This window comes from Tyto alba, unplaced genomic scaffold, assembly GCF_018691265.1.
Source record: "Tyto alba isolate M040663 unplaced genomic scaffold, T.alba_DEE_v4.0 Super-Scaffold_20000042, whole genome shotgun sequence".
In the NCBI taxonomy this organism is placed as follows: domain Eukaryota; kingdom Metazoa; phylum Chordata; class Aves; order Strigiformes; family Tytonidae; genus Tyto; species Tyto alba.
This window is the reverse complement of record NW_024881293.1, coordinates 2494717-2506371: the sequence shown is the minus strand read 5'-3', so window position 1 is coordinate 2506371 and position 11655 is coordinate 2494717. Positions and strand designations below refer to the sequence as shown.

Below are 11655 nucleotides of genomic sequence, written 5' to 3'. Positions count from 1 at the left end.
GCAGGACTTGGATGGCACGTTACCGCGTGATGATGAGGGATGTCAGCCATCTGACACATGATGTCATCGACCTGGAAACTGCAGGAGCAGCCCGTGATTTACTGTTCAGGAGAGTACGAAACAGGCACGTACACGAGGCAAGGTCCATTCCTCTTCGGGAAAACTCCACTTGGTGGATTAAAATAACATGGAAAGAGCTGAATGATCTTTTAAGACCCCACAGAACCAGGGGTGCGTTGCCCCCCTCGCCTCCACAGCCTAAAGCCTGAGTCCCATGAACAGAGATGAACTGGATTTAGAGAACCCACTCGGCAGCAGAGCTTAATCTTCAATTTATTGTGCAACAAGCATAAGTTTCTCCCCAAGTTCCTCTAAACACGATTACAGACATGAAATGAAATGATGTTTTCATAATCACGACTGCTGTTCAAGCATGGATGTCTCCTATCCTGCCCGGCCAAAGGAAATTACACTTCACCGTTCAACAGAAAAGACGGGTCAGTAAAACACAAGAGCATGACATTAAACTCTTTAAGCAGGCACTGCTGCTCAGCCCCATTTTGTTGGCAGCATTATCCCTCAGTGGACACAGCTGGACTCAGCCTCAGACCCCGATAATTACGACAGTCAAGAAACAAGCAGAAGTGGGTTTGGGGTTCAATGTACTTCCGTTATTTTGCGTACAACTAGCGAGGTATTTAATGGTGCATTATCCTACGAAGCGAGCAGCTCCTGACGCTCACGTTACCAGGCAGCACCTCAGTAGGAGGCTTTCAGGCTGTCATTTTATAGCAGTATCTGTCTGTGGCTGCAGAGGAATATCCTCTTAAGACCACCACCGATTTCCCTAAGAAAAGAAAGATTGCTTGTCCCTTTGTCAGTGTATGGTTTAAATCCGTGATGCTTCCGTGTAACCAGCAGCCAGACAGTGCCTCCTCCCACACACCCCCTCCTCTGAAAGGGAACTTGCTTCATTCAACACACAACTTAGAAGTCAATTCAGAATTCCCAAATGTGAGCAAAGCCAACCACGTACCTCAGGACACCTGCACGGTCCGCACACCCTCACACCAAGAGAGTAACAAAGCCAAGGCATTTCCTCTAGCAGGGAGAGAAAAGCAGTGTGTACTAACACTTGCTAGAGATAAACTCAACCTCTTAAACACAGGCCTGCAGTTCTGTTCCCTAAAGCACTACAGGATTCCAGGCAGACAGAAAAGACAGATTCCTACGTGCCTTTAGAAAGTGCCATTTATCTATCGCAGGGTCGTGTCCCTGATGGTACTCTTCACCCAGACCGGCTTCTCCAGGCCAGCAACAGGAATATTGCTGCCCAGAGGTCTTCATACTCGAGGTTTGCCAAAAAGCACATCTTCATTTTGGTCTCCACCCGGCTTTTATCCACCAGTCCATCCATGAGCAAAGCTGCCGCAGACTGGCAGAGCAGCCAGGAGATCATCTGGTCGGGTTTCAGGGCCTTGGACGCTAGAATGCTTTCACCCCAGAGGCTTAGGTGAAGCACGTTAGCAGCAACTCTAGCAGACAATCTCTGCAAAAGGAAGGAGAGGGAAGATTAGCTGATCCTGCTGCACTCACGTCACACCACTAGCAGGGAGCATCTGCACTGCCCAAACCCTGCGAGGCCGCCTCCAGGGAACCGCATGGTCCCTGCGAATTAAAAAGCTCTCCCATACCAGGCACCTGCACGTAACTCCCCAATTCAAGGTCCAGTCCCTAACAAACATCCGCTGAAATCCCTGAAACTATTCAGTGCCACATGTGAGAGGCCGCGCTGCACCTCAGCAAAGACTTTTTGTTTGTCTCTGATCGTTATCTAGACTGCAGTGATACCTGGATCCCAGTCCTGCACCCGTAGCCCTCCAGGGTGAAAGGATCTACAGACAACACTCCCAAAGACCAGTTAGACTTGACTGCTTCCAGACAACAGCTTCTTACCTTGTTGGGATCCCTCTGAAGTAGCATTTTGATCACTTGCTTCACCTCACAGGGCACGTGGTCGGGCAGCCTTGGCAGCTGGTCTTCACGGTAACTTCTGCTTTCCAGAGCTGAGTCCCCGTGGCCGTAGAACGGATTGGCCAAGCCAAGGATTTCATAGGCGATTGCTCCAACAGCCCAAGCGTCGGCTTTACTGTAGTTGATCACCGTGCCTGGACCGGGTGTCGCCGTGATCACCTGTCACACAGACAGGGATGTTCAAACAAACAGCTCTAGTGTGGGCCCTGCGCTAGAACTGAGTTTCAAGGGTCGAGTCAGCATTCCCACTGTGATACACTGAGAGAGACCGAAACGAAAGCTCGGTTTCATCTAAACCTCTGGTGTAAATATTCCCTATCAGCATGCTCTAAGGCTTTGGTGCTGCTCACCTCACCAGGACACTGGGAGGAGTCTGGTCCTTGCTTTAGCCATTGGCCCTGACCAGCATTCACAGAGTCCCGAGGGCTGTTTCACACTGGGATTTCAGACAGACAGGAGACATGCAACCAACACTGCGCCGGCGCTTGGGCACAGCAAGGCAAGGTGCTCCAGGTCAAGCAGAGAGTTAAGGGTGTATTTGTTTTTATCACTGTTATCGTCAGAGATATAAAAAGGAACTGTAAATAATTTCACAGCTACCTTGAACTTTACCCAAAAACTACTATTGCAACACAAGGACTGCTGCATAAACTTCTTTAATAGCTACATAAAAAGGGGCCTGAGAAATGACTGAGGAGCAAGCGTTTTGTGGAAAAGGTCAGTTCTGCCTCCTTACACCAATTATGTTTCACCTTCTAGCAATCAAGGGGTCCATTTGACAGCTGCTCAGCACAGGTCCAAAGAGGACTTTTTTTTTTATTAACACAGAGATGTTTAGCAAGCGTAACGCAAGCTCGAACGAGGGGCCTCCTATGCTGCTTTACAGGCCATGGCTCTCCGCGACGGGGCGCAGGGTGAGATTAGTTATGCAGTAACCAGCTGCAGGTACTGCCTTGCACGACCAAGTTACATCAATCAGCAGGAACGGGTGGAAAACGATCTGATCAGAGAGGCTTTCAGCAGGTACTGCTGTGAACACACACCAGCAGAGGCCACATAAGCAAGCACTGGTGTGTGCATGTGGGGGAAGGCTCAGGAACAAATGATGGGCACACATCCCCTCCACTGCTTCTAGACCTAATCCCACCCTTTCTCAAGTTCCCATCACAGCCTGCGCCACAGCTGGGCTGAAACTTCTTAGTCCCGACAGCAGGACAAGCAGGACAGCAACACAAACCGTTCCTGCAGGGGGATTTACCTCAGGTGCCATAAGGGAGCCGTTGCCGCCCCGATCCACGTAGGAGCTGGTGAAAGGCAGTCTCAAGCCGATGTTCTCATCTGCCAAACAGCAGCCAAAGTCCGTGATCACCAGCCAGGGGCAGCCGGCTGCGAGCGACACGGGAGAGCAGAGTTAGTGTTCTGTCTGGGAGGACGGGGCTGTATTAGACACCACATCACATGGACACCACAGACAGTCTTCAGGAATAATCTCAGGACCCCCAGGAATCAGCATGAACACCGTTTTCCTGCTTTGCTTCTTTATTATTAGGTGAAATACCAGTTTTATTAAAACAAAAGTTGTTATTCCATTTCCTCTTTAGAGGATATTACTGGTCCCCATGGAACGTGTGTCTCACAAAACGTCGCAGATACCATCAAATTGAAGACACCTAAGATTAGAGACCCATCCATGATAGTGGAATATATTCAGATATACTTAGTTATAGCAAAAGGCTGGAAGAACTTTGCCTTAGTTGACAGTCCTTGTCCTGATGACAAGTGAAACATTGCAAAGTAGAATTATTACTTCTTCAGACTCTGATATGGAAAAATCAATGCTTTAAATCATTCCTAACCGCTGTCAGGATAGCTCCAGAGAAGCTTTTCCTTCAACAAAAGAAGGATGGCATCAGTATCGCTGAAAACCTTCCACGGCTGCTGTACCAAGACCTTTAATTACACAGATCTGGCTGCCTGCTATTCTTTCCTGCCCATTTAAATCTCAATCACACTGAAAAAGAGCTCAGGTAATTAAAATCTCAGTTAGAGAGGCTGACAGGAGAACAAGCAGATGAAAATGCTGCTTTTGGATTTAACACTGTCGGTTCCCTTGCCGTCCAAGCGATGTTTCATCATCCCAGGAGCAGAACTATTAACCTGACCGTGAGGTGGGATTTTAAGAACTGCCCTGTGCTATTTGGCTACCGAGAGATGACAGAGCCAGGAGCCTGAAGCCAGTGTGGCGTTACTGTGTGCCCATCTGCTCCAGCTGACGTTCGCTCTGCTCGTGCAACGCGTCACCTCAGCAATACGCTGCGTCTCTCCATCTGATTACAGCACAACACTCCTCTCAACTCCATTTTAATGATCCAAACCCGAGGCACAGACAGGATAAATGACTTCCCCAGCGCCGCAGTGACAGCGAGTGGTAAGCTAAAATCTAAATCTGAGATTCTTCAAAGGGTTTGATGCTTGTTTTTCCCCTAAACGTACGCCTGGATAGGACCTCCCTGAATACATGACTGCATCACTCCTCTGCATGACTTAATTGGCATTTGTACTCAGCGAGCTACCTACCAGAATCAAATTCAACAAGGATGTTGTCAGATTTCAGGTCTCTGTGTGCAATTCCATGTCGAACAAGATGGTCCACACCTTCCAAGAGCTGTAAAATCATCATCGTGGAGAGACAAACATCCGGACTGTTCTCCCTCAGATACTGGTGCAGCGTGCATGGATAACTAGTCAGAACAAGGAAAGCCTCTGAATTAACACCCTGGAAGCTTATTGCTTGTGGTTCAACCTCAGTGCTGGCTGGCTGGGGATCCAGCACACCTGTGTGTGCCAAAATCTACCTGATGTCCACGATGCCTTCCCACCTCCCAGCCTCAACCTGACACCACTCCCCTGTCTGCTGCTCTCAAATCCTCTGCTTGGCAACAACACCCACCACTGAATTTTCAGTGCTCTGGCCCGAGTTCAGCAACTGCAAATAAAAGAAGCCTCTTAAACAGCATGGCGAGGGGCTCCAGGTATACAGTGGTCATTCCCACACGTTTTTACATATTGGTGTTATATTTTGGATAAAAGAAGAGGCAGATTAATAACGCAGATCATACAAGCAAAATGAGCAGATGTGCTAAACAGGAGAAAGAACATATTCTGGAAACAGTGACAGGACAGAGCACTTCTCCAGACACAGGCAGAGCAAAAGACTGGGAAGCAGAAGGTGCTTTCATGTCAATGCCACTGCAATGCCCATTCAAAACCAAAGCCCAACCGAGAAGGTCAGAGATGCAGAGCACTAACAAATCTCATTACCGATTCTACTCTGTCTCTAGTGGCGTGTTCAGACTAGGGGTGAGGTTCAGACTTAGAAGGGCAGACAAAGGGGGACAAGCTCCACATTTCTTACTGTAATGTGGGGTAATTATTAAAAAGAACAGCTTGCCTTCATTGTTGAACAAGAGTTAAAATCTCAAGGACTTGGCACGGGTCTTAGGAGGCATTTCCAAGAGCGTACACTGCTTTTTGGCAGCAGCTCAGGCCAAATCTTTGCAAGGACCAGTGTAGCAGCAGAACACACAGCCCTGCTGGGCAGCATCACAAAAAGCTCGAGTTGCATTAGCAAGCTTCTCTCTACCTACTTCTTCATCACCAAGAAGAGCGTGCGGCTGTGACCGATCCCTCTGGGATTCAGGCTTAACGGAAGAACATCTGGATAGTCTGCGAGGGCTCCAGGCAGCAAAGGGACAGAGGATGTGAACGCTCGGATCACCTGGATTATATTTGGATGAGGCTGTAACTTCTTCCTCCCAAGGACAGGTTTTCTGCACAAAAGCATAGATACCACAGATTACATCGATCTCTTGGTCATTTCTGATTTATCAGACACTTTTCTCTTATTTCTGAAGTTACTTTTCATTAATATGACCCATCCTCCCCACCAAAGGGTTCCAAAGCAGTGTGCAGACACGTTTATTCTGCAGTGAAAACTTTATTAGAGGGAGCATTAAGGCTGCCCAGTACAGATTACAGGACTGCACGTTAGACAAACATTCAAACGTTCACATCCTGGAAACCATTGGGTTAGAAAGAACACGGAGAGGAACCTCCCTGCCCTCACAGCCAACGTCCTCAGCGGCGCCTCAGCCCAGCGTTTCCCACGTTGACACGGAGCACCCACAGCCTGAGCAGATCCACTGCGGCAGCAGGCAGGTCCCAGCACTTTCTCTGGAGTTCGAAATCTACCCCGGCGCTTCCCACAGCAAAGCAAACCATCACCAGGGCAGTGCCGTCTGCTGATACAGCAGCGGAGGGTACAGGCCACGGCTTCACCTGTGGCCATTAGAAGGGCTCTGTTGAAACTGGATTTCCCTATATACAACGGCCGAACAGGAAATACTGGTGCTTTACATGTGCAGCAAAAGCAGCTTTGCTGGAAACCCTTACTTTTAACATGCAGCTTTTAATTTTATTCAAACCCTACCAGCCCTTCCACGCTGCTAACAAAGGCAGAGCTAGTCACAGGCTGCTTCTCGGTTCAAAAAGAACTACAACAGCTTTAGAGAAAAAAAACCAAACACAATTACTTTGTTAGACATAAAATAAAGGTCAACTTCACACTAGGCATATCAATTTAGACCCTCTATTTTATGGCACAGGCAGGAAGCACTCCCTACAATGAAAAGCAGGTTACCTCTCTATCTGCAAAACACATCTCTCTCCCCGCTCATCCCCTGAATGTCAAATATCCCTCTGGCTGCTCTGTTGCGCTGATGTACCACACAGCATTCATTATTCATTTGTATTGGCAGCTGAGATGTATTTGAAATTTAAATCAGACAATCTGGACTGCGGACTCCATTGTTTCAAGTCAAACAAAAAGATGCATTTTTTAACAAAAAGGTAACTAACTCGAGATAATTTAAAAGTTTCCATGCAATTTTCCACCTTCATGCTGTTTGCTCACTTCTCACTCGGGTGAAAGACTGGGAACTGAGTAATTTTCTGGTTTTTTTCTTGCCAGTTTTCCTGCACTAGAACAGTTTCCACCTCCCTGCCCAGCACCCATTTTACAACCAAACCAGTTCTAAAACAGTACGGTCAAACTGTATTACAGTCCAACTGTTTGATGTCTAATACAGTCAAATTGTTACCGATTGTGGGTATATATTTCTGCAATTCAAAAACACCGCGAAGCACATTTAAATGATGTTTAATCAGAACTAGCTCCTCCCAGCCTTTAACTCTGCAGATATCAATACATTTCACACATGGGGAAACTAAGGCACGGGGCACAGAGGTGCCTGGCCACAGTCACCCATCAGACCGCTGGCAGGACCCCAATTATTGGCGTGCCCTTCCGACACCCTTCTGGACTATGCCATCCAAGGTGGTACAGTTTAGCTGTAGGTATTCCCCGCACGCCAACAAGCCGTGCCACAATCTCCCCCCTCAGAGTAAACGAGACTGTGTTAAATCACTATTTGAACAGCGGTACCGCTATGCGGTGCCCTAACTGTGCTGGAGAAAAGAACACCGGAGGAAAAAGTCCCCAGGGTGGCCAGCAGCCCGTCCCTGCGTGACGTTTGGGGTGCGCGGCACTCCCGAGAGCACCGTCGTTTAGACAAAACACACGTACACATCTCCCGAGCCATTAATAACCCCAAAGCTTCGTTTTTATCTGCTTTTAGGAACTATTACGGAAACCTCTGGGTTCTTAACTGGCATGCTGCAAAACTGATGGGTAAAATTAGCATGTCACCGTTTGAGCCCCGCCGCCATTTCCACGGCGAGCGTACCTGCGGGCAGAGACGGCTCCGTACCCTCCGGCCAAGGCAGCCGCCGTGGCGGGAACAAGCTCTCGGCCCATAGCGGCGAGGATGGCTTCGCTCGACGAACCCGCCTGCAACAGCAATTACACACCGCGTGGGGTGAAGCTCCAAAATCATCCAGCCTCAGGACGGACCGAAAGCAGAGAATCCCGATGCTGGCACTGTACCTGGAGTTAGATCAACTGAGACCAGATTGAAGGGACACCCTTCTCTACTTTGAAAATTGGGGAAGGCAATTAACCACTTAAAGAATTTACCAAGAGACACGATAAGGCCTTTACTTGCAGAAAGAAATCCATTTGTCTCTTCAAGTACATCCCTGACTGTTAGCACACTGAGCCATGTGTTGACACTCACTTTCAACCTTAAAACGTGACTGGAAAAGCTCATGGCTAAATGCCAGGGTACTTCTGAATTCAAGGGGTTTCAGATTGGGGATTTCAGATGTTGGCATTTTGGAACTCCCTTAGAATATCCACTTCTCACAGGAAGTGCCACAAAACCTCCTCAATGGGAAAAGCCATGGGGACTGTTTTTAGATGTGGAATAGCCACCTCAAGGGGCTGGATCATCAGTCACTCAGGCTGGGAAACGCTAGCACAGATCTTGTTCATTCACTTCAGGGGGACCCAGCACGCAGGTTACTGCCCCACGCCTGTCGCCACTGACTCGTGCCTTGGCCACACGGTGCAGAAGAAAATCTCTCTCTGTCCTGACAAGGACGAGGACACCGATTCCTGAAGCACTGGCAGCAGTGGCTTTCCTGTTCTCATACCTTACCATTACAGCCAGCTTCAGAAAAGCTTTTCTTCCAAAACCACCACCTCCATAACCAACAACGCCACCACCAGCAGCTCTCAACGCCGATTCCAGAGGAATGATGAACGCTAATTACCTTGCTCTGGGACTGTTCACTAACAATCAATGTCTCCAATGTCACGTATCAACAGCTTTGTTTTGACACGCTCATCGTGAGCTACATAATTAGCATTTCTAACACAAGCGTTAAAACATTTCAACCAGACTTTCCCAGTGACAGACAAGATTAAGAACTGACTCCTTACCGAAATGTTCCACATCATTTTGATAGCTAACGGAAAAGCCTCTTTCAGTTGGTGTTTCTCTACAGGCTCCTCTTCAGCCCCCTGGGAAGCCGAGCCACGACCCTGCTGCACGGCTGGCCCCTGCCCCGCAAGGCAGCTGCTCTCTGCAGGCCCCCGACGATAGCGAGAGAGAGGAATAGCTGCTTCGTACACAGCAGCACTGCAGCCCTTCCCGATGGGTTGGCCGATGAGATACTCTTCCAGCTTGAAGCCCTGCCAGCGGAAGGAGCTCAGGGGATCTTTCTGAGGCTTGTTCTTTCCAACAAACACTGTCTGAGAGGAGTAAGAAAAGACAATGATAAAAAAAAACACTCAGATATTCAAGACTTCCCAATGAAGAACTCCCTTACTGGTCAAGCGGTATTACACATCCCATTGGGTCTGTCCAACCTGAAAGCCACATTCAGGCTCTAACCACTGTAACCACAGGGAAAATAACTGGCAGATCGTGTATTTTTGTCTCAAACAAATTACCCCTAAAACAGACTTTACCAAAGCTGCCCTTTCCGAGGGTGCTGTAAATGCACAGGATGAAGAGGAATGGGAAGAAGGAGCCATTTGCTAATCTAGAACATAAACATGTTTTGTAAAGACAAGTCTAACTAAATATTTCTAAAAAGAGATGCATTATTACACTTTTCTCCCCCACCATAAATAAATCAGGCAAATAGCGTTTAAAAGAAAATCCAATTAAGAGCAACGACAGATGGAAAAACAATGCCCAGAGCTTTTGCGGCAACCAAGTACAAGGGTTGATTAGTTAGAGGAAGAGTGAATCAGTGATGGGAGAAAGCTGGGGGAGGAAATTGAAAGAGACAAAACAAAGCACAGGAGGGCTGTTCTGGAGCTGAAGCACAGTGTTCACAATCTTACAGGTCCACAGCTGTCACCTGGACCCATATAAACCAGCGCCCTTCTCCATGAGCTACAACCCCGATGTGCCGGCGGCCGCTCTAGGGACGTGCCCTGGAGCAAAGGGACACAGATTCAGGGAGGGTGGAAGGGGGAAGATGGCAAATTTAACAACCCAGCCAGGGCAGAGGGGAGAAAGCATCCTGAGAAGCTTCAGGGAAAAGCATAACCTCCGCAAGAATGTGTTTGTCTGCCTGTTAGTGGGGCAGGTGACAGCTGGCTCTGAGCACCAAACATCTATTTTTACCCACGAAATATGTTCAGCACCGTCCGTCCGCAGTGCCCTGCCAGCACAGCCTGGCCCAGCCTCGCAGGGCCCTCGCCTGTCTCAGGGAGAGGGGACAGACCTGGGGGCTCGATGCCAGCCTCCTGTGACACGAGACCCCCCCATCCCTTCGTGGGGGGACAGGGAGTGAGGACCCCCCCAGTACCTGCTTTAAGGTGCTGAGGAGCTGCTGACAAAGATGCTTCCCCAGCACTCTATTTTTCAGGAGGAAGAGGTGTCTGCGGGGCTGCCCACAGTCCCCTTTTGGGGGATGAGTCTGAGGGCTGCTCATAGCAGTCCTCCCACCCTTCCTGGGGGGGAAGATGTACCTGAGAGGCTCCCCACAGCAATGACCCCCCCACTTGCCTTCATGAGGGGTGTCTGAGGGGCTCCCCAAAAGAACGCCCTCCTCCCCTTCATGAGGGGTGTCTGAGGGGCTCCCCAAAAGAATGCCCTCCTCCCCTTCATGAGGGGTGTCTGAGGGGCTCCCCACAGCAAGGACACCCCTCTCCTCTTCACGAGGGGTGTCTGAGGGGCTCCCCACAGCAAGGACCCGCCCTCCCCTTCATGAGGGGTGTCTGAGGGGCTCCCCAAAAGAACACCCTCCTCCCCTTCATGAGGGGTGTCTGAGGGGCTCCCCACAGCAAGCACCCTCCCCTCCCCTTCACGGAGGGCGCCCGAGGGGCTCCCCAGAGGGAGGCCCGGGCCCGGGGGTGCCGCCGCAGCCCCCCCCGAGGGGATGCCGCACCTGGATGTGGCGGCACGCCGCCTCGGCCCGTCGCTGCTCCTCCAGGCGCGGCTCCACCAGCCCCAGCGTCACCGCCAGCGCCAGGCAGGCCCCGCCGCGCCACCGCCGCGCCACCGCCGCCGGCCCGCCGGCCGGGCCGCGCAGGAGGAGGCGGCGGGCAGCCGGCAGCCAGGACAGCCAGGGCCGGCGGGGCGAGGGCGGCGGGGCGGGCCGGGGGCCGGGGCGGGGGGCGCGGGGCGGGCGGTAACGCGGCAGCAGGCGCAGGGCCCGGGCCAGCAGCAGCCGCGCCGCCATGGCCGCTCCCCCCTCAGCGCAACGGGGGGGCGGGGCTGGGGCGGGGGGCGGGGCCTGCGATTTGGGGCGGGGCGGGGGGCGGGGCGGGGCAAGGCGGGGGCGGGGCAAGGCGGGGCACAAACCGGGGCAGAAAACGGGGCAAAAGGGGCCGCAAAGCCGGGCAGTGCGGGGCAGAAAGCGGAGCAAAACCGCGGCAGAAAACGGGGCACAAACTGTGGCAGAAAACGGGGCACACACCGGGGCGGTGCGGGGCAGGGCACAAACCGCGGCAGAAAACGGGGCACACACCGGGGCGGTGCGGGGCACAAAACTGGGCAGAAAACGGGGCACAAACCGGCAGACAAAGTGCACGGCACGGCAGGGAATAGAGCCCTGCCCAGGGCACGGCCCGGGGCAATGCGGGGCACAACCCGGGGCAATGCGGGGCACAAACTGGGGCACAGCGGGGTAAGGAGCGGGGTA

The 11655-nt window shown here is 51.3% G+C and overlaps 1 protein-coding gene across 1 annotated transcript; it reads right to left on the bottom strand.

Moving 5' to 3' along the window:
• Nucleotides 1-316: 316 nt before the first annotated feature.
• On the bottom strand, nt 317-11210 carry PINK1 (PTEN induced kinase 1). The gene is made up of 8 exons (XM_042794323.1): nt 10900-11210; nt 8936-9247; nt 7839-7942; nt 5682-5864; nt 4612-4775; nt 3293-3420; nt 1957-2193; nt 317-1549 (listed from the first exon to the last, which is right to left on the bottom strand). The coding sequence occupies exons 1-8, from the start codon at nt 11191-11193 to the stop codon at nt 1289-1291; spliced, it is 1683 nt and encodes a 560-aa protein (XP_042650257.1). The 5' UTR covers nt 11194-11210; the 3' UTR covers nt 317-1288.
• Between the last annotated feature and the right edge of the window lie 445 nt (nt 11211-11655).